Source organism: Pelodiscus sinensis, chromosome 2 (genome assembly GCF_049634645.1).
Source record: "Pelodiscus sinensis isolate JC-2024 chromosome 2, ASM4963464v1, whole genome shotgun sequence".
Classification (NCBI taxonomy): domain Eukaryota; kingdom Metazoa; phylum Chordata; order Testudines; family Trionychidae; genus Pelodiscus; species Pelodiscus sinensis.
Window position 1 is genome coordinate 53,935,801 of NC_134712.1, and position 22,920 is coordinate 53,958,720.

The 22,920-nt window shown below is 44.0% G+C and overlaps 1 protein-coding gene across 8 annotated transcripts in view; it reads left to right on the forward strand.

Moving 5' to 3' along the window:
* Positions 1–22,920, forward strand: part of STAU2 (staufen double-stranded RNA binding protein 2) — a 236,454-nt gene that overhangs the window by 199,784 nt on the left and 13,750 nt on the right. The window contains exon 14 of one of the 8 annotated variants that reach the window (XM_075920519.1): positions 12,610–13,414. The exons of 6 other annotated variants lie outside the window; for them this stretch is intronic. In XM_075920519.1, coding sequence (XP_075776634.1) covers positions 12,610–12,741 — 132 coding nt within the window. In that variant the 3' untranslated portion in view covers positions 12,742–13,414. Of the gene's footprint in view, positions 1–12,609; positions 13,415–22,920 lie in introns of those variants that run through there. One more of the 8 variants, XM_075920515.1, reaches the window with a different exon arrangement.

The following is a 22,920-nucleotide window of genomic DNA, read 5'->3' on the forward strand; positions in this document are numbered from 1 at the left end:
GGTTCCTGTATTTAAGGGATCAACATTCCCAAGGCAAACTGGTACCTGCTAGTTGATATGTCTGGATAAGGACCTTACAAACCATATAGCACAGTATGAGCGTTCAACTTCAAAAGTGTATATAGAACTCTTTTTCCTATTTGGAAATTAGGGTGGGAGAGCATCTGCTGAAACTAATGTAAGTGCTAGAGTTGTCAGATAGTTGAACCAAAAATACCGAACACACCCCTCCCCCCCAAAAAAAAATTACACTGGGGAAAAAATTCTGTTGAGGAAAAAAAAAGTGGGGGGAGACCAAAAAAATCCAAGACTTATTAAGCAATAAATAAATAATAAAACAGCATTAAAACAGCATGGCCCCTTTCAGAGTGAGTGCAGAGTTAGAACAGGGGCGCGGTTGAGCACTAAGACCCAGGGAAGGTATTGCTTCCCCTTGTTCTTTAGGCTTTTTGCCAGTGGCCATTTTGTGTTCTTGTTCAAGCCAGAACTTAGCTTCCCTTTGGAACCGGGTAAGCATGGGGTCCAGGGGTGGGGGGCTGGGGGTGTCGGGGCCTGGCGGAGGGGAGGCTGGGGGCTGGGCCCAGGCACTAGGGTTGCCAGGTGTCCAGTATTTTTGCCACCTGGCCGGGAAAAAAAATCAGAAAATACCAGACATTTTAGGTGTCCGGTATTTTCTGAATTTTTTTTACCAGATAGAAGGCGAAAATACCGGACTGTCCGGGTCAATACCAGACACCTGGCAACCCTAGAGTGCATGATCCCATCCTCATTATTATTACTATTAGCCAGAAATAGAAATTAATGTTTGCAGAACAAATTTAGGTGCATGCAGTCAGTTCCCATTGAAATCAACATATTGAAGTAAATAAGAGTTGCATCTAAAGGTGCAGTTGGAATTTAGACGATATTGTTCCACCAGAAAACTGGCATTTTTAACAGATAAAAAGTACAGATAAAGAAATCTGTTTGCTCCCTTACTAAATGAATAATGTAAGAGTTGGTGTCACTTTCCCTGAAGTGTAGTCTTATTTGCTGAGATATTTCAGAAAATACAAAATAACAATGTTGGAATAGGCTAAAACACATACATGTTTTACAAGGTTTCCTGCAAATTTCATCATTAAAATATGAAATTGTAATAATACAGTTTAGTTATTTAAGTGAGAAACGGGCAGCTTGCTATTTTTTTTTATCCTGCCTTTGCAGGGTATTTCAACATCCCTTAAAAGTGAACTGCAAATTTAGCAAGAATGGGTAGGAATGGTGTCCCTACCCTCTGTTTGTCAGGGGCTGGAAATGGGTGACAGGGGAGGGATCACTTGATGATTACCTGTTTCTGTTCACTCCCTCTGGGGCATCTGGCATTGGCCACTGTCAGAAGGCAGGATACTGGTCTAAGTGGACTTTTAGTCTGACCCAGCATGGCCATTCTTATGTTCTTATGTATGTTTTTAAACCAAGGAAAAACCCTATGGGCTTGTCTTTTTACTGCTCCTTTAGGGTGAATAAAGTCAGGCTATGTTTTTAAATGAATCCAGTCTTCAAAAAGAAGCCGGGGGAAACTAGAGCTTTCTATTGACATATGAAGAATCAGTTCTTGACTTAACTTTTCTTGAAGAGCATGGGCTCTGTTTGGAGGATCTAGAATGTGTCATCATTCTGGAGTTTGAAACCTGTGCTACTCTTCTCCCAACCTCGGGCTCGACTTCTCCTCTCCACTCCGTGGGGTCTAAGAGAACTGCACCTCAGGTTTCAACCTCCAGATTTGTGTTGCCTTCCAGGTCCTCCAGTGGTTGCCAGAGTGCTCCTAGAAGAAGGAAAGTGGCTAGGACTTGATGTATCTAATAATGTAAAAAACAGGGGGAAATCCCACCTTTAAAATAACAGACTTTGCAGCTGTCTTTTTCCATTGCTATGAAGTAGTAAAGGACAGTAACAAAACAAAAATGTGTCGTTTTGCAATTCACCTCTCTCACTCCCAAACACTGAGGGTATGTCTACACTACCACCCTAATTCGAACTAGGGTGGTTAATGTAGGCAACCGAAGTTGCAAACGGAGCCCGGGATTTGAATTTCCCGGGCTTCATTTGCATGTTGCCGGGCGCCGCCATTTTTAAATGTCCGCTAGTTCGGACTCCGTGCCCACAGCTACACACGGCACGAACTAGGTAGTTCGGATCAGGCTTCCTATTCCGAACTACCGTTACTCCTCGAGGAGCCTCCTGCTCCTGCTTGCTGTGCAGGGTGTGGGAGGGAGAAGAGGGGGGGCTGATGTCAAGGTGTCCTCCCTGACTCGGTTCCTGTACCCCATCTCCACACAGAGAGAAGGGGATGAAGGGAGCTTGGCAATGCAAATCTCTCACTCACACCGTGTGTGTGTGTCTGTCATTCTCACAAACACACACTGCCCTTCACTCTCATTTCCTGACCTAACACATACGTGGTGGTGGGGGAGGAGGCGGTTGTTACTTCTTTTACTGTTTGCAAAGTGTGTTTCTTTGGGATTTTGACTGGTCTGTGCATTTCATCATTTTCATTTCTCTTTTATGGCTAAATTTAATTCTTTGAAGAGTAAATTCTAAACTGCCTAACCTGTCGTGGCCGGAGTAATTATCCCTGTGGTAATTGCTGCTCCTAGAAGTGGCTGGCATGTCTCTGCAGCCCTTAAGAAAGGCAGAGCAGGGCATCTCCACAGGCTGTCCTTGCCTGCAGGCACCACTCCTGCAGCTCCCATTGATCAGTAATGGGGAACTGTGGCCAGTAGAAGCTGTGGGCTCAGTACCTGTAGATGAGGGGCAGCACATGGTGCCATGGAGCCATTGCTGTACATGCCATTTGCCTTCCGGAGTCGTGCAGAGCAGGGCAAGAGTAAACCTGCCTTAACTCCACTGCTCCTGCACCCAGAAACTGTCTCAGTCAATGGTGCCCAGCCAGAGCCTGCATCCTGAACCCCTGTCCCAGCCCTGAACCTCCTCCTACACCCAACCTCCTGCCCCAGATGTGAGTCCCCCTGTACCCAAACTCCTTCCCAGAGCTTGCACCCTGAAACCCCTCCTGGATACCAGTCTGCCACCCTGAGCTAAGCCCAGAGCCCCTCCAAACCCCTTGGCCCAAGACCAGAGCCTGTACCCAAATCCCCTACCTCAGCCTGGTGAAAGTGAGTGAGGATGGGAAAAGGGGGATGGAGTGAGCAGGGTGAGGCCTCAGAGAAGGGGGGGTAAGGAAGCAGGAAAAATGGTATTTGCTCTTCCATTGCACTTAAATTGAAAAAGTGATCTTGTGGTTCAAAAGGTTGGAGACCCCTGTAGTAGAGAATGTATTAGAGCTTAACAGCAGGAGCAACGGACCCAGGTTAAAAATTTAGTGATCAGGAACAAATGTACTTTTTATTTCATTTTCCCAGCTGAAATCCTGGATAGACTGTATTGATTTAAAGCTTTTCATTTGATGAAAAACTCTAACCAGAGTGTTTCTTCTGACTCACAGTCCCTTTAAAAATGACATACATAGCTCTATAAATTAGCATGGAACAGAGGTTTTCTTTTTTTAAACATTTGAAAATGGCTTAACAGTTAACTATTAAAAGGGTTTCCAAAATATCTGATATTCACTCAGAAGAATGATGCACAACTACTGAGGGGAAGAAATAAAATTTATCCCCAAAAGGGACCAATTTAAAAGTGTGAAAATGAGTAAAAATATCAAATATATAGAAAGTGGTTTTCATATGGAGCTCTCAGATGGTGGTACAAAGGAACTAAGTATTTGTGTCCAGGTTTGATTTTCAGAGGTAGAAAACTGAGGTGAAATGACTGGTCCAAAGTCATACAGCAGGCCAATGTCAAAGCCTGGGTCTCCAGTGTCCTTTTCACTGAGCCTCAGTGATGAGCAGTCAGATATATGGATAGAATACTGAGATTTTAAGCAGCTCCATAATACTTTGATGTATTTTTTTTAAAACTTTACATCTTGGCATAGAGAAACTGGAATGACAATATAGAGTTGTGCATATCCAAGGCAGGTAGCCACACAATGCTGTAATCAATGAGCGTTCATGTATCACCGATTGGTAAAGAAAATATATGAGCCAACATGCTTGTCCCAGTGCAGCAGATTTGAATTCATTACCAAGGTTCCTGAGCTGGCTAGGGCTGGGAGCATGCTCATTCCAAGGAGAGCACTCAGTGTCTTCTGAGTGATGCTTATAAAGTCATCAACCCAAGAGAATGTCTTTAACAGTGGTGGCATTAAGAGAAGAGTAAAGCAGAGGGTGGGATCTAGAAGATTTCCAACTCCAAAATACCTCTATGTGTGTTTATTGTGGGCCTCCTATTGGAAATGTAGGCTGCTAAATAGTTTGTCCAAATCCCATTTGATCTGGGCTCTGTATAACTTGAAAGAATGTCTCTTTCACCAGCTGAAGCTGATCCAATAAAAGATATTACCTTATCCACCTTGTCACTCTAATATCCTGGGCTACAACATTACATACAATATTTGTAGTGACATTTCAGCATATAGAATGTGGATACTTAAGCTTGTTATGAAAACCAGTCCACTGTGTGTTTCTTTAGGCTTATTCATGCTATCTACTGTGCTAAGACTATGCCATCAACATTAGAAAAATAAAACAGATTTGGAGTTTGAAATTGCTACAGAAGTTACTGTACTTGTCTGCCACTATGATTTGACAGTCAATGTCTCTCGTCTCTTGAAAAACCTCCATTTTCTCCCTGCTCTGTCATGGATATGCATCTTTTTGGAAGCCATGAGTTTGGGTGGATATTTTACCAGTTTAGAGGAAAAAAGGAGAGGGCCAGAGAGAATTAAAGCAATTAGTAGTTGGGCTGACTTTCAGCAATTTTCTTTAAACCACGCTGTGGTTTTTTCTGTTCCTTTGTAATAGACCTGGCTTGGGCTGAACTTGCACTTCCTAGCATCTGGGGATGAGCACAAAAGACACTGTACCACCATAAAAAATGAACTTTTTAAAAAGCATACGGGCATAATAATGAAAACATAATAAAAGCAGAAGTTGCCAGCTGCACAAACAGCACTCGCCCAGCAGCAGTGGTCAGTGATGAGGAGTGCCCAGCTCCTCCTCACATTAGTGGGAATTTGTAATTACAATAGCACATTGTTTGTGTCCTTTGTAACAAAACGAGTTCACTCTGCTACCCCAGTTTATGCAGGGGGAGAGATCCTGAGCCTGGCTTTGCTGAGTGCCTCCATCTCCCATTGATATAAGTGGTGGGACAAGGAAGGCCATTATCTTGAAGGATCAAGTCCTGGAAGGGCAAAGGGGGTCTTCCCTTTGAGATGTTCAGCACATTACAGGATGTGCTCAGCCCATTGCAGGATTGAGCTGTTAATATCTCTGGTAGTACTCATAGGAACTGGACTGTAGGAAGCGTTGCTTTATTTCATTTTTTTAAAATAGGAGTGTACACATCTGTCTTTATACCCAGCAGTTTTTCTGGCCCACAACAAGTCCTCTGTGAGTTTCTCCAACTGAGCTCAGTGGGATCTCTGTCAGCTGCAAGATTTATGTCATCTTTTTCAGTCCTGAGAACTGTTCCTTAAGCTTTTCACATCTGGCTTTAATTGGAAAGACATTAAAAGACATTAAGTGTGCTGGAAAAGTGTGTATTAGGGAAGATCCTTATAGACACTTTCATTAAAGGAGCTGATGGTTATAGGTTAAAACAGGATGAGGACAAGTCGTCAACAATTAGCAAGGACAAAATTACATTACTGACTGCTTCAAATGAGAAAGCCTGTGTGCGGTATTGGGGACTGATTCTGATCTCATGTACGCCAAGTACAATCAGGAGTAAAATACCACCCAAGTCAGTACAATTACATGCATGTAAAAATGGCATCAAAGGAGTCATAATCAAGTCCTTTTGACTTGAATATAGAACTGTAAAACCTTTGAATTGTGTGGATAATGGATGTACATGTAGAATTTTCACCCATCTATATGTCTGTGCATAGCTTCACAGTGATACTATAAATGATATTCACAGTAAGAGGCTGATTGGTTATAGATGCCATCATCTACATCCTTCACAGCACACTCAGACAGGGAAGTTTATTTCTCAGAATGAACATAGTCCTCTGTGGCTTATGTAGTACAAGTGGGTCGTGAGCTTGAATCATGGAAAGAACACATTTACACGTTGATTTCTTTAGAGATTAAGGCTAGACTGTACAGTATAGCAATAAATTATTTGTATTCAAATCATAGTGTGTTATTTGAACAATATCATCTGATACTGGAATCTAGTGGGAAGCCATTTGCTGTTAATGCTGTCATGTGCTGCTATTTACAAACTGAAGTTTCTAGTTGTGTGTGCACTAAAAGTTCAAATCTAAGAGCAGTTACTTGGCATGAGAAGATGAATATATATTCTTGCTTTAAAAAATTTATTAAAAACAAGGAATCTGATATTTCTTTCAGATGCTTTAGTACTGTGAACAAAGTGAAAAGTCCTTTGAAATAATATCCTGCCAATCTTTTAAAAAAAACCCTCCTCTGTATTTTCCGCTTTAAATTACTCTTTAGAACATTTCAGCAAAATAAATGGACTTTCCTCCTCCTTAAAAATGGAAATAGAATTCTTTTTCCTACTTCCTGAAATATGTTTACAGGTTTCAAATTCACGAGAAGACTGTTTTTCTCTTTTTAGATCTGTTGCATTTCAGAATCTTTCTGTGGAACTCAAATAGCCACATTTGTTCTCTTCTGTGTGTGTCGACTTTATTGATTATATCTTAGAGTAGATTGTGGCCCTAATTATTCCTACCAAGTTATTCAGTTACCACAGACTCAATCATAGGAATGCCACAGTCCTGATAAATATACCGTTCACATCTGCCAGCTCATGGTAAAATGCCTTATATCTCCAATTGTCATGGATGACACCTAGTCCAAAATACTGCAATGCGTAACTGTTCAAAAAATCCTGCAACTGACACTCACAAGTAGACCATGTACACCCTGTGAACATGTGTGGGGCAGGGTTAGACCCCTGTCCACATTCCAGCTGCTCTCTGCATCCTGACTGGTCCCTCCTTTGTATCCACAGCTGCCAGATCTTCCCCACCCTGGCCCAGCTCCCCAAGTAAACAAAGCTGTCATGTATCTCTCGGCTTCGTTGCTTGCCCCACCGAGGGGCCTCAGAGACCAGCTGGGAAGCATGACATGGCCAGGTCTGGTTCCCCACCCAGGGGAGGGGATAGGATCACAGGGAGTACAGGTTGGCTGAGCTTATGCCAGCAGCCCTGCCGCTGTGACGGGAGCAGTGTCATGCTCTCTATCTCAAGTGTGAGACTGCAGGTACCTTCTTTAGCATCCCTCAAATGTCATCTCACAATACACTCACCTTCCAGCATCCCCTCCCAGTACCTTCTCCCTCTCACATACATCCCTTCAGGTCCCTCACTATTTGGGATTTGATTTTGAAGTTCATTGTCATCTCTTAGCTTAGTGGCTAATGCTGAGATGTTGATAAACTCCTGCTCACGCTTGTATCTTTTCTTTTTCTTTTTCTTTTTCTTTTTCTTTTTCTTTTTCTTTCTTTTCCTTTTCCTTTTCCTTTTCCTTTTCCTTATCAAATCCGTACTATGTATCTAGCAAAAGCTTTAATTTGCTATTTGATGTGTAGACTAATGTGTTAATAAAAAACTTTGCTTCAGTTAATAGATTGGGCTACTTTGGGGGCAGTTTTTAAGTGACTTGGAGCTATCAATGCAGTAGAAATCAGAGAACCCTGCAAGTGACAGCTCATCTCATAGAGTTCAGTGCCTAGATCTGCCTGGGATTCTCTTTCCTCTCCTCTCTTCAAGTCAGGTGCCTAGAATGTTTTGTGCAAGAAGCTGGAGAGGGGAGGAGGACCTGCCTCATATCTTTTTACCCATGGTTAGGGTTCTCAGCCAAGGATGTGGGAGACTTCTGGTTCAAGTCCTCCCTTTTCATGATGAAGGGAAAGGATTTAAACAAGGATCTGTCACCTCTGAGGTGAGTACCCTAACCAGTGTACTATAGGATATTCCGATGTGGGACTTCCTCATTCTTCTGTGTTAAAGCTGTTCCACTTTACATAAAGACTCAGCAGATCAGAGAGAGTGCATGCAAGCACAAGGTCAGAACACTCCCGCAGGTTGTGGGTATTCCAGGATCCAGTTCCAAGCCTCCAATCACTCTCCACTTACTTATTACAGTGGAACGGTTTGAGAAGGAGAGACTGAGGGAGCCCCACACTGGAGTATCCTATAGTGTAGTGGTTAGGGCACACGTTAGAGGTGGCTGGTCCCGGCTAAGCCCTTCTCCTCATCAGCTTGGGGGAACAGGGATTTGAAGCTGCAGTCTTCCACACCCCAGGTGAGTTCTTTAAAGATTGGGCTAAAAGCGAGGATGGAGGTGGTCCTCCTTGCCCCAACCGTGTTGTGTGGAGTTGTGTCACCGAAGGCGTGAGGAGTCACCAGGCCCTGCAGCCAGATGTGACTCTCAGCAAGCGAGTAAAACAGAAGGTTTATTAGTTCAGAAAGTTTTTTAAGAAAAGTAAAATACAAGTGGCCCTGTAGCACCTCAGAGACTAACAACAGATATAGATAGTATCAGCTTTCATGGGTACAGCTCATAAAGAACGGCCATATTGAGTCAGACCAAAGGTCCATCTAGCCCAATATCCTTGTCCGCCAACAGTGGCCAATGCCAGATACCCCAGAGGAGGAGCGAACAGAAAAGGTAACCCTCAAGTGATCCCTCTCCTGCCATCCATTTCCAGCCTCTCACATCAGCTAGGGACACCATCTTACCCAGCCTAGCTAATAGCCATTGATGGACCTAACCTCCATGAATTTACCTACTTCTTTTTTGAACCCTGTTAAAGTCAACTCACTTCTTCAGATGACAAATATGGAACAAGAGACACAGAGGGTCAAATACATTTGACCCATATTTGTCATCTGAAGAAGTGGGTTATCCCCACGAAAGCTCATGATACTATATATTATTTGTTAGTCTCTAAGAGCATGCCTACACCCAGAAATTGTTTCAAAATAAGTTATTTCAAAATAATAACTCTCAAAATAATTATTTCAAAATAAGCTTATTTCCCAAGGAAAGCAAAAGTTGTTATTTCAAAATAACCAGTCTCTTATTTCAAAATAACAGGCTTAGTAGTGTGGACACTCTGCTTGTTATTTTGAAATAACAAAAATAACTCCCTAGTGTAGACCAGGGCTAAGGTGCTACAGGGACACTTGTTTTTAAGGGTTTTTTTAAGTTATAGACTAATTTGGCTACCCCTCTGAGTTTGTCTAGACTGCAGAGTTAAATCAGAAAAAGATACACAGTTTGCAGTACACAAATAGCGTATCTTTTTCTGATTTTCTTTTGAAAGAGGGTTTTCCGAAATTTGGTGTGCCTTCATGGCACCAAATTTCAGAAAAACCTGCTCTTTCAGCACATCCCTTATACCTCATAGAACGAGGTTTACAGGGGTGGTGAAAGAGCACGTCCTCTTTTTCAACAAAATTTGAAAAAGTTTTCTAGACGTAGCCTGAGACTAGTTCACGGGGATACAGCATAGAACAGACTTGTTAGCACAGGAACCAGAAACAGTCAGTACTATCCATCTTGGCGAGAGGGGGCCAGAGCCAGGGCCTCCTCCCTGTATTCTAAGCCAGCCGACACTAATTCCCACACCCAGCAGTCTGTCTCCCTCTGCAGCCAGCCTCACCTCCTGCCTTTGTTCAGCTTTCAGGGCAAAAAGTGTCACCTGGTTGCACCCTTCCCCCAAGCTTATGTTTAGTGTATGTGCTGAGCTGGGGCCACCTCCCTCCATGAGAGTCACATCCAAAATTCCCATCCCTATCCGGGCACCGATGGAGTTCCCAGGGAAACTGAGGCACTCATGCAGAATTACTGCATAACAGTACAAGACAGTAGAAATTATATGTAATGTAACAAGTGAACAGAGCAAATACAATCTCCATTTTGTCACATCTTACCCATGCTCTGAGAACTCATACACAGTGAAGCCTTGCATGCATGTTACAGGGAGAAGTGCCTGTCTTGCCCTAGTTCATTAATTGCATATAAAATGCAATAAAGTGTATAAATTTGGGGTTAGGTGGCCAGATGCCTAAAGTGAGGCAGTAGGCATATGCTTAGAGACATCAATGTAGGTGCTGCATATGCTTAGATGCCCACAGAGTTTGGTTGTTATGTGAAGACACATAACAGGGGGCATAAATCTGGATTTAAGTGACATGGCTGGTGCTTAAGTCCCTTTGTGAATCTAACTTGATTGCATCTGCAACTCAAAAGAATCCTAAATTGCAGCACCTCTTCTTGCAGGAACAAAAGTGGACCTGCAATTGTTTGTCAACAAAAATGGAGATCAATGAATAACATTACAACCCTAAATTTCTCCTGGTTTATAAAACAACAAAAAGTATGGAAGCTTTTTCATCACTGTTGGCCAATTACAGACATATAATCAATGCAATTCAATTGACACCTAAGGTATTTACATCAGCAATGAGTGTGGATTTATACCTTTTTAATATGTAGATTTAATTTCAAATTTAAAGTCTGTTGAGAAATCAGTACCGGGCCTATTGAGAGTTTGAGGGCTTAGTGTTCCAGGAATACCCATCTGTCTTAGCGATCATTTTAAACATACACACTCTCCCTCAAGGAGAGATTTAAGGCTTTCTTCTTTTTGGAAGCAAATTTGCAGCTACACTTCTACCTGGCTTTGACTTTTTCACACCCAAAATTGCAGATAGACACAAATACACTGCATGTATTTCCTTGTGCAAAATTATACCCGACAGGTGGCTGAGAATTTACTCCCTAAAGTGCCAATTTAATCTACTTTGATTTATCAAGATGGCAATATATGCATATAAACTAAACAAAAATCAAGTGAGGGGTATTGAGAGTAAATCTCTTTCCCTAGCAGTTGCTCATGTAAGTGAATTTCTTGTATCACAAGCAATACATTGTGCTAGATGTCTTTACCCCCTTCCTCAGAATATCCCATTTTCTCCAGTTGATTAACCAATGTTAACGTCTGTTTAAAAATTAAATTTCAGAAAGGCTTTTTACACAACACATGCAAGCTTTAATTAAATGACTTCAAGCCCTTTTTGAAAATAGCTTATACCCAATGTATTTCATGCATAGCACAATCTGATTAACTCAGGTAATTTACATGGAAATAGTATTTTCCAAAACAAATTAATCTCTGCACAAAGGAACATTCACCTGGTATGCACAGGGTTATGGATAATCTTGCACCTGCCAAAGAGGAGAGGGGAAAAGAAGAGGGAATCCTCTGTTCAAACAAAGGATGATGATTCATGAATTTAGAACTTAGAACCCTTCTGAAAAATTGGCTGTGCTTGTTATAGCTTCCCCAGCCAATGTTAATGGATGCAGCCAGCATTTACATGGCAAATAATGCACGCAGGTAGTACAGGCAGTCCCCAGGTTACGTACAAGATAGGGACTGTAGGTTTGTTCTCAAGCTGAATTTGTATGTAAGTCGGAACTGGCTTCCAGATCCAGCCGCTGTTGAATCCGACCAGCAGCGGCTCAATCGGACATGCCTGGGGCAGAGCAGCTGGGGTGCTGCTGGGTTGGTCCCGCAGCGCCGCACCTCGACTTCCAGGTCCTGCAGCATGCTCTTTGCAGAGATGCGTGATTAAAGGGACCCCCCTGGACAGCAGTTCCTCTGCTGCTGCAGCTGGGACAGCAAAGATTCTGCAGTGCTTGCTTAGGGTGCCCTGCTTTCTGGGACACCACAGCAGTTTGGTTTTTGCTTGGTATTTGTGCTTTACAATCTTATTTTTGCCATGGAGCCGGAGCTGCCCCCGGGCAGGCAATGGCCCCACGCTGTAATGCTTCAAGTTCTGCTGCATCTACATGAGACCATCATGATGCTCATGGTCATGCCAGATCTGGATTCAGAACCCAGCCTTGAGGCCCTTGCTCAGGCTGCAGCAACACTGCCTTTGCCACCAGACTTCTTCCAGGAGAGGCGATTTTGGAGGCTGGACACAAGTTCAGACTGGTGGGACCGGCTCGTCATTGAGCAATGGGACAATGAGGCTCGGCTCCAAAACTTCCGAGTGTGTAAGGCCACATTCCAGGAGCTGTGTACCTGGCTCGCCCTGCCCTGCAATGACAGGACTCTCACCTGCGGCCTGCCATCCACCTGGAGAAGAAAGAGGGTGGCTATTGCCCTCTGGAAGCTGGCCGCCTCCGACAGCTATCATTTGGTGGGACACAAGTTTAGTGTGGGGAGATCTACTGTTGGCTCTGTGTTGCTGGAGGTAAGTCCCTCTGGGGGGGACAGTCCATGCGGGGTAGGGGGACTGTAAAAGAAGGACAGGAAAAGGCAGAGGGAGTGGGGGATGGAGTGGGAGTCGGGGAGGGCTCTTGGCCTCACCCTGCCCTACTGCTGGGAGGGGCCGCCTGAGGGGGGGCTCCTGGGGTCTTGGGAGGAATATGGGGGGGCACTTCCTAAGGACTTGGGCACCCCCTCTCACTTCCTATTCTGTGTGTTTGTATGTGTCTATTTCTGCAGGTGGTGAGGGCCATCAACTCGGAGCTGATGAACAGGTTTGTCCACATCGGAGACCTGGACACTATTGTGGCCGCTTTGCTGGGCTGGGATTCCCGAACTGTGGAGGAGCGCTCGATGGGACTCACATCCTGATCCGCGCTCCACCCCATCGAGCAGCCCAGTACATAAACAGAAAGGGCTACTCCTCCATAATGCTGCAGATCCTGTTTGACCACCAGGGAAAGTTTACTGACATTCGTGTTGGGTGGTCAGGCTGGACACATGATGCCCGCATTTTCAGAGATTCCTACTTGTACCGCAGGCTGCAGGCTGGAACGTTCTTCCTGAAGTGAAACTTTGCTGTTGGGGATGTGGAGATGCCAGTGCGCATTGTGGCCGATGTGGCGTACCCCCTTATGCCCTGGCTCATGAAGCCCTACACTGGCCATCTGGACGTAAACAGGGAACAATTTAACATGTACCTGACCTGGGTGCGCTTGCAGGTGGAATGAGCCTTTGGCCGGCTGAAGGGGAGGTTTAGGTACCTGCTTACTCGCCTCGACATGGGGGCACGCAATATCCCTGAGGTGGTGGCTGCGTATTGCATGCTGTATAACCTGGTGGAGAGCAAAGGGGAGGTCTTCCTCCCAGGGTAGGGTACACGGGCTTATGTTGAGGGGAGGCAGTTTGAGCAACTGCCATCCGCCAAGCACATCAGGTGGGGATCTGCATCCGGGAGGCCCTGTGTGAGAGATTCAGAAGCCCAATGACTCACCAATGAGGCCTGAGTCCCCCGCAGGACCTTTCCTCCCACAACCCATCCCTGCACCAGTCTCCGGACAGTTGACACACACACACACACACACACACACACACACACACACACACACACACACACACACACACACACACACCAGGTTTTCTGACAAAAACATTATGTGTATTAAAAAACCATCAGTGTGCAAAGAATGTTTACTAACAAAATAAAAGTGTGTTCAAAATGTTATTAAAAATAAACTTTCTTGTAAATGTAACAGAGTCTCTTTAACTGGGGTGGAGGGGGGCTGTAAACCTGGGTGAGGGAGGTTTAGGGCTGAGGGTGTTACCTGGCCCGCAGAAATCTGCCACCTCGGGTCCGTGGCCCTAGACGTGCTGGGAGTTGAGTGGGGCCTGGGACAGTAGGGCACTGGGGACGAGGGGGGGGCTGCAGCTGGGTCTGTGATGGCAGGAGGTGAGGGGGGGGCAGTGGGTGAGAAGGAGGAAGGGGGGTTGTGGGTGAGCGAGAGGAAGGAGGCACAGGAGGCTAGAGCAGGTTGAGCATGAGGAGTGGCAATGGGGGCAGGACCTGGGACACCCATCGTCTCCCAGATAGTGGCACAGATTGCTGTCCACTGCTGGAGGAGCTCCTCTAGCAAGCGGTCGTGCCACCGAGCCACTTCCTGTGGTCTCCTCCATCCTATTCAGGGCCTCAACGTGCCTGCGAATGAGGTCATTATAGATCCGCCAGTCCCTGCGGCTTCCATGGGCCCGGGTGGGTGGTGGGACAGGTGTTGCATGCTGGTCTGCTCCGGCAGGTCTGGCTGTGGAGGATAAGAGAGAGAAGCGGTCAGTCATGCGTGCACACATTGTCCCTGCTTGTGATCAGTGAGTAACGGTCCTTGGAACAAGGGACACCAATGTTCTCACTGCAAGCCCACATGTGGCCTGGCTAGCAGCCCCAGCCTCACAGGGGCCCCAAGGTGGCTAGGGCAACATCCCGTCCCCGCAATACCCCCACCGTGGCCATGCAGCCCAGGGAAGTGTCCAGCCACAGTGGGTCCCCAGATGTAGAACAGGGTCCTGGAGCAGCTTGGGTCTCCCAAGGCCCCCACCCACCCACCACCTGCCAGTGGCAGCATTGTTTGCGGGAGAGTCCAAGAAGAGCATGACGTGAAGATTGGCCCGCATCCCCTGTGCTCCCACCTCCCCTGTTCTTTGTGTGTGGCAACCTGACCGCACTTACCTGATGTTCCCTCACCAGGGTCAGAAGATGCCTGCAAGGCCTCCTGGGTCTGGGGAACCGGCTCCAGGGTGAAGCTGACAACAGTTCTGTTGGGGTCCTCCTCCTTATCCTGGAGCTGCTGGTCTTCTGGGTTGTCCTCATCCACCTCCTGGCAGTTCTGGACGGGTGCCTCCAACCCTGACTGGACAAGCACCCGTGCAGACACGGGTTCCCCACCCCCAGCATTCTGTTCAGCTCCTGGAAGTAAGCGCAATGGTTATGTGCGGCCCCGGAGGTGGAGCTGCGCTCAGGGGCCCTGCCATAGCCCTGCTTCAGTTCTTGCTCCAAGGTTTGGGGGAGACGGCTTTTCTTTGCCAGCCCCTCGGCCATGCGGCTGTAAATGTCTGCATTGCGGCATTGGGAATTCAGAGTCTGCAGGGATTCCTCCTCTCCCCAAAGTTCCAATAGTGTCAGTGCCTCAGGCCCTGACCAGGCTGGAACTCGCCTCTTTGGCCCCCTGGATGGGTCATGGGATGGCTCCCTGGAGGGTTCTTGGACTTGTGCCATGCTTTCTTGGCAGAGAGGCAGGGAAAGCCGTGAGGTCAGTGACTTCCTTTGGCTGCCTTCCTGCCACAATGGCTGCCCAGGGTGCCTGTGCCTTTAAGACATGGCTACAGACAGGAACAATAGAGGTTTTTCCTGCAGATGGAGATTCCACCAGGGCTTTTTCCTGGAGGCCTGTTTTTTCAGAAAAAAAAAAAAAACCCAACAACCCGCGTCCACACACGCCTTTTTTTTGACAGATCTCTGTCAAAAAAGGCATTCTTCCTCGTAACGTGAGGTTTACCGCTGTCGACAAAATCACCACGTTCTTTAGATTTACTTTTGAAAGCACACGGCAGTAGTCTAGGCGCAGGTGAAGTTTTTTCGAAAAAAGGCAACTTTTTTCGAAAAAAGTGTGTAGTCTAGACACACCCTAATGTAGTAGGCACAAACGGCCTTCTAGCAACATCAGGCATGCATGTCTTTTTTCACCTACTGTCTTTTTAGTGTACAAGCATATTTGTTTTTGAGTTTCCCTATGGCCATTTTTCAGTATCCCAGAGACTGAATGGAAAACAAGATTGTGATCCATAGGGTTGTATGGGGGGAAGGTAGGGCGATTCCCTTCATCAGTCCACAGCAATAATGTAATTGGTTGTGTTTATTGACTTTCCACACCAATGCTTCAGTCTTTGGGCACTTTCTTTTTTTTTTTTTTTTTTTTTTTTTTTTGCCTTAACTTAGCAGGTGAATAGCCAAAGTATGGCCCTTGATCTCATTCCTGTGACTGTGCAATACCTCCAGCAGAAAAGTATTATATTTTAAGGCTTAAGATGTAGTTGTATGATCAGTCTGTGATGAGGCAGGTCTGTCACAGTACAGCATGAACCAGTTTCTGTACACATTAGACTTAAAATACATTGAATCATAGTTTATTGGGCAAACTTATTGCACCCTCAGCAAGTTTGTGGATGACACTAAGCTGGGGGGAGAGGTAGATACGCTTAAGGGCAGAGATAGGGCCCAGAATGACTTAGACAAATCGGAGGATTGGGCCACAAGAAATCTGATGAGGTTCAACAAGGACAAGAGTAGAGTACTGCACTTGGGACGGAAGAATCCCAAGCATAGTTACAAGCTGGGGACCAACTGGTTAAGTAGTAGTTCTGCAGAAAAGGACCTGGGGGTTATAGTGGATGAGAAGCTGGATATGAGTCAACAGTGTGCCCTTGTAGCCAAGAAGGCTAATGGCATATTAGGTTGCATTAAGAGGAGCATTGCCAGCAGATCCAGAGATGTCATTATTCCCCCTTATTCTGCTTTGGTGAGGCCACATCTGGAGTATTGTGTCTAGTTCTGGGCCCCCCACTACAAAAAGGATGTGGACGCATTGGAGAGGGTCCAGCGGAGGGCAACCAAAATGATTAGGGGGCTGGAGCATATGACTTATGAGGAGAGGCTGAGGGACTTGTGTCTGTTTAGTCTGCAGAAGCGAAGAGTGAGGGGGGATTTGATAGCAGCCTTCAACTTCCTGAAGGGAGGTTCCAAAGAGGATGGAGAGAGGCTGTTCTCAGTAGTGACAGATGTAGAACAAGGATCAATGGTCTCAAGTTGTGGTGGGAGAGGTCCAGGTTGGATATTAGGAAAAACTATTTCACTAGGAGGGTGGTGAAGCACTGGAATGGGTTACCTAGGGAACTAGTGGAGTCTCCATCTCTAGAGGTGTTTAAGTCTCGGCTTGACAAAGCCCTGGCCGGGTTGATTTAGTTGGAATTGGTCCTGCCTAGAGCAGGGGGCTGGACTTGATGACCTTCTGAGGTCTCTTCCAGTTCTATGATTGGTAATATATTGGGTATGTACATTTTTAAATGTTTGCATTTGCGTGAAGTATGTTTGAGAATTTAACATATATACTTGTACAGCTATGTTCACGGCTGTCATAGGTGAGCATGGTTCTTCTGTGGGGCTTGCTCTTGCATGAGGTAAGTGCACACAACAGGTAATCATCACGTGATCCCTCTTCTGTCATCTGTTTCCATTCCTACCCATCCTGGCTAACAGCCATTGATAGACCTAACCCTCATGAATTTATCTATTTCTTTTTCGGACCCTGTTAAAGTCCCAGTCCTCACCACATCCTCTGGCAAGGAGTTACACAGGTTGACTGTACATTGTGTGAAGAAGAACTTCCTTGTGTTTTAAACCTGCTATCTATTAATTTCATTTGGTGACCCCTTGTTCTTATATTATGGGAACAAGTAAAAAAACTTTTCCTTATTCGCTTTTTCCACGCCAGTCATGATTTTATAGACCTCTATCATATCCCCCCTTGGTCTCCTCTTTTCTAAGCTGATAAGTCCCATTCTTTTTAATCTCTCTTCATATGGCACCCATTCCAAACCCCTAATCATTTTTGTTGCCCTTCTCTGAACCTTTTGGAAACCTCATTTCTACAGAAAGGGTTGTGCTTATGTTCACGTTTCCTCACATTCCCTTTTTAACCCCGTTCTTGGGATTAATTTAGAACACATGCAAGGAACATGGGCAAACTATTTTAAAAGGCCCAAATGGTGACTTTCAAAGGGATTTAGAGAATTTCTGCACTCTGAGCTGAGGAGACATACCTGATATCTAGCTTGAGGAAACATACTTAAGCGAATGTGCTAAAAATATAATGTATAGCTGCAATAGTGTGAACAACAGAAGGGGTTAGCTGCCACCAATTTGAGACCAAAGGCTTGTACCTGGTGCAGCTAGCTGCCTGTACGGCCGCAACTATGCTCTATTTTTAGCATACTAGCTCTATCAGAGCTAGTGAAGGTGTGTTTCCATAAGCTTGGCATCACACCCTCAGCTCAATGTGTAGACATATCCTTAAACTCCTAAGTCACTGAAGTGCTTTTGAAAAGGTTGTCACATGAGATGTTGTTAATACTAGTTGTGGAGACCTACTCTTATATGTAGTCACAGGTAGCATCTGTTCTCATTTATGTTCGTACCAGTCATACATTTGAATAATGACGGCAACAAGACCATCAAGCCTATATTCCATACTGTGCACTGAGCAAAGACTTCCAACATCAACGCCACACGCAATGGAGTTGTAGCTGCTTGCCTGATGGTCAATTTAGCTCTAGCGCTTTAGCGTCCATAGTCAAAATTAAAAAGGACTTAATTAGAATTCTTTTCTGAAAATGACTGTTCTTTAACTTGTACATTGTAGGTGCAGTTTTCCTGATAGTTGTGATAGTTTTCTTTAAAAAAAAAATTATTTCTGAGTCCAAGATTTAAAAATATTTTTCATTCAGTTATTATAATTCAAAGATGGAGACAAGAAGGATTAATGGTACATCATTCTGCGGACATAGAGTAAAAATATTATTTCTGAACTCAAATTTGTAAGTGTTTATGTTACATGTTACAGGTGAATTTCATTGGACCATGACCCCATGGAAACCTTCTGCAAACAATATGTAGATTATAACCCATTTGGAGAGCAATTCTATTTTCAAACTTGCTGTTGTTAGTGTCATGGTCATGAGGGATGGCCAGCAGCCTGGAGACTAAGAGGTTAACAGTACCTAGCCAGGTAGCAGTCAGCCAATAGAAATGCAGATAGGGATTTCAAACTGAGACAAAGGAATTTTTGGGTTTTCCCTCCTTTGTGTTTGGGCCAGTTTTGCACTCTAGATACTGAGAGAGACAGAAGACATGTCTGTCTCCAAGAAAAAGACTCTTCAAAATGTGTAAGTAGGGTAAAGTTTAGAAAAATCCATTAGGTTTTATTGTTTTCTGTTGTGAGACTTTGAATCTAATGTCTGTGCTGTTAGAAATGAGGTTTCCTCTCTTTTGTAACTAAGTTTTGAGCCCATGGGAAAAAAACCCTGTGAGTTTATTAATTGGTGGCTCTTACCATCTGGCCAATCCAACTATGCTTGTAACAGGAGTATTGTTTTGATAATAAAAGTTCTTTCTTTTTTATTAACCTGGTATTGGTTCAGTTCTGTGTCCTGGAAAATCTGTCTGTGGGATCTGCATGCCTCTGACTAGGGGACAGCAGCCACAGACTGCAATTTGTGTTTTCTCTTTTCTTTTTCAAGCTCTTTGGGGAAAAGAGATTGAGGTGCCCTGGGGTTGGTTTCAAGTGTCCACCCCTGTTTGTGGGTTCAAAAGCACTTGATGGTGGCAGTGGATTTTTATCCCCAAAAATCTAGATTTTTAGGATTTGGGGGGGAAGTTTTATACCAAAGCCTGGAAATATAAGGTTTTGGGGTACTTTTGTGGGCCTCCCACTTCTGCATTCGTCGTGCCAGAGTGGGGAATCAGCCTTGACAGTTAGCCTTCTTGCTCTGTCCATGCTGATGCAAACAATGACTATTCAACCCAAAGATGCAAACCCATCTTTGAAGACACAGTACCACATTTTTAAATCAACCTCTTCCCTTTCATTGCACCTATAACTAAGTATATGTACAATTAATTTGGAGCACAAAATACAATCAATTAGAAGTGCAAAATAGAAGAATTTAGATGTTTACATACTGGATTTGTTATTGCAATCAGGTAATTAGATAGGTAAAAGCTATAATGTGGGCCAAAACTTGAGTGTGGGTGCAAAGCTGCCTGTCTAAAATCTAAAGCTGATTTTAAGAGACGGGGCCCTCAAAACTAGATTGGACAAAGCTAGAAAATTTATTCCAGCAGAATCCTGCACTGGCATATGAATGGGTTACATGACCCAATATGTCTTTTCCAGTGCTTACTTCTGTAATGATTAGAAATGATCGTAGAAGTGTACTCAGAACATAATCTAATTTAATTCAATGATATATGTATAAGCATTTCTGCATCAATTAAACATCAAATCCTTCTCAGTTATATACTTGTACTTCCACTGACGTTAACTCTCTTAATACTGAGAATTGGTTTAACTGAGAAGAATTTTGTTTCCTGATTAGAACTGAGCAAAGTTTTTTAACCAGTCTTTTTGATCCCCTCCCAAAAAATGCAGATTCAGTTACTTTTTCCTGAATTGTTTGATCAATTAAAACCTAACACGCCCCCCTGTAAAAAAAAGAAGCATTTTTTTACATTTTCAATATGAAACATTTTTTATTCAAAAGGACTGTTTTGACATTTCCTAAAATTTGTACTTGAACAAATATTAAATAATCAAAGAAATGAATTTATTTTAATTTTCCCAAATTTGCTGAAAAATTCAGAAAAAAATTATTTTTGGTTCAAGCCAACTTGTTTTTTACTGATTTTTTTGGATTTGCTAGGAAACTTTTTTTAAAAAAGTTATTCATACATCTCTACATTTTATTGTTAAAAATGTATGTTCCAGTGTTCAGCTGGTGGAACCCTTTGAAATTACCTTCTGAGGATCTCGTGCACATTAAATATTTTCTGTTCATCAATAAAGCTGTCTGCCATGGCTCAGTTTGTCTCCTGACGTAGTGCTCTTATATCACTAATATAGCTTTCACTAAATGGATGTCTGGTAGCAGATAAACACACTAAGGCTATGTCTACAGTGGTGGGTTGTTGTGCCAAAAGTATGCAAATGAGGCTAAGCGTGGAATATCGCCGAGCCTCATTTGCATACCTAATGAGCCGCCATTTTGCGGAAGAGGCTCTTGCACTAGAAGGAGCTGTCTACACTGCCCCTTCTTGCGCAAGAAAAACCCTCTTGCGCGATGCCGTTATTCCTGAAAATAATCAGCGTAGTAGCATTGCGCAAGAGGGTTTTTCTTGCGCAAGAAGGGGCAATGTAGACAGCTCCTTCTAGCGCAAGAGCCTCTTCCACAAAATGGCGGCTCATTAGGTATGCAAATGAGGCTCGGTGATATTCCATGCTTAGCCTCGTTTGCATACTTCTGGCGCAACAACCCGCCTTTCAAAAAAAGGCGGTCTTGAATGCAAACAGGGCTTTTTCAAAAGAGAGCATCCAGACTGCCTGGGTGCTCTCTTTCGAAAAAGCAGCTCGCTTTGTCGAAAGAAGTGGTTGCAGTCTAGACGCTCTCTTTCGAAAGAGGCTTGTAGTCTAGACCTAGCCATAGGTAGGACTTGTAACATTCACCAGTGGGTTATAATATTTTGCATTTACATAATGCATGTATCTCCTCATCCACTGAGATCAATGTACAGAGTAACATTATTATCCCTATTTTTAAAGGTAGGGAAACTGAGATGAAGAGAAACAGAGTAAATGACTGGCACATGGCCAAACAGGCACTAGCAGAACTAGGAGATGTCTAAAATAAAATAAATATAACTTAATGGGAAGCTGAAATGACTATATCTTTAATTGTTTGAGGAATAAGGCAGATTTTTGAAAAGTAGAGAATATATGAGAGTAGAAAATATATCCGAATTTTTTCATTCAAATGTGTCTAACTCCTGACAATATCACCCACCAAACTGTGCTAAATAGTCTTCATGAAATCTTCATCATGTGGACATGAGCTGAAATACACATCATCTAGTGCAGGTTTTGCCTTCTGGTCTCTGTAAAAGAATGACTTAATGTTACTAGATTGTCATTACAAAACATTTAATCCCTATAGAGGGAAGCAGGAAGAATATTCACAAATTTCAATACCATTCACTAATTGCAAATTGACTTGAGGAAAGCTATAAGTAGCCAAATAACTGGAAACCTCCATCTCCATCCTGATATATACACATTTTTATTATAGAAATAGCAGCCAAGACAAACATAGAGCAATGTAGTGCATCCTGTTGGCATCGTATCTTTTACACATTTCATGTATCACTTGTTTTCTGTATAGTTACAGCAGTGTCAAAAACATCTGTTGTGTAACCTATGGGTCTTTATTCACAAAACAGTTGTAAAATCTTCTGGGGGAGAGAAATATTTCTCTCTCACACTATATACATATATATAATCTTAGCAGATGCTCTCGTAAGAAAACTCTCAATGGAGAGACATATTGAGCCTATAAAACAGAAATTGTTCACCAGATTCATTGTCAAATGTTCAATTTTTTCTTTTACATTTAACTGAAGTTATTCTTATCAAGCCAAATTCATCTAGGCTATGTCTAGACTACATGCCTTTTTCGAAAGAAGCTTTTTCGAAAATATCTTTTGAAAAGGCCTCTTTTGAAAAAGAGTGTCTAGATAGCATTACGCAGATCTTGAAAAATCGATCTGCTTTTTCGAAAAAGAGATCCAGATAGTTGGATACTCTTTCGAAAAAAAAAAGGGCACCCAGAACAGTTTCTGGCAGGGTATGAGGGCAGCATTTACTTCCTGGTGCTGCTGCCTGCCCTTTGCAGAGATGCGTGCTCACAGGGATCCCCCTGGGCAGCTGTTGCTCTGCTCCTGCTTCTGGCTTGCCTACCTCATAGAGGAAAAGCAAAGCTGCTGCAGTGCTTGCTCTGGTTGCCCTGCTTTCTTGGACACCACACCACAGTTTCTGGTTGGTTTTCCTACTTTTCATTGGTTTTTTTGGACATGGAGCTGGAGCCGTCCCAGGCAGGCAATGGACCCACACCATCATGCTGCAAATTCTGCTGCATCTGCATGACATAAAGCATGATATAAAGCTTCACCTGGGATCCAGGACCAATGCCCTTACCTCCAAACTTCTTCCTGGAGAGGCGTTTTTGGAGGCTTGACACCAGTTCCGACTGGTGGGACCAGCTTGTTATGGAACTGCGGGACGACCAGCAGTCGCTCCGCAGCTTTCAGATGCGGAAGGCCACATTCCAGGAGCTGTGAGTCTGGCTCTCCCCTGCGCTTTGACAGGACACCCACCTGCGGCCCACCATCCCCCCAGA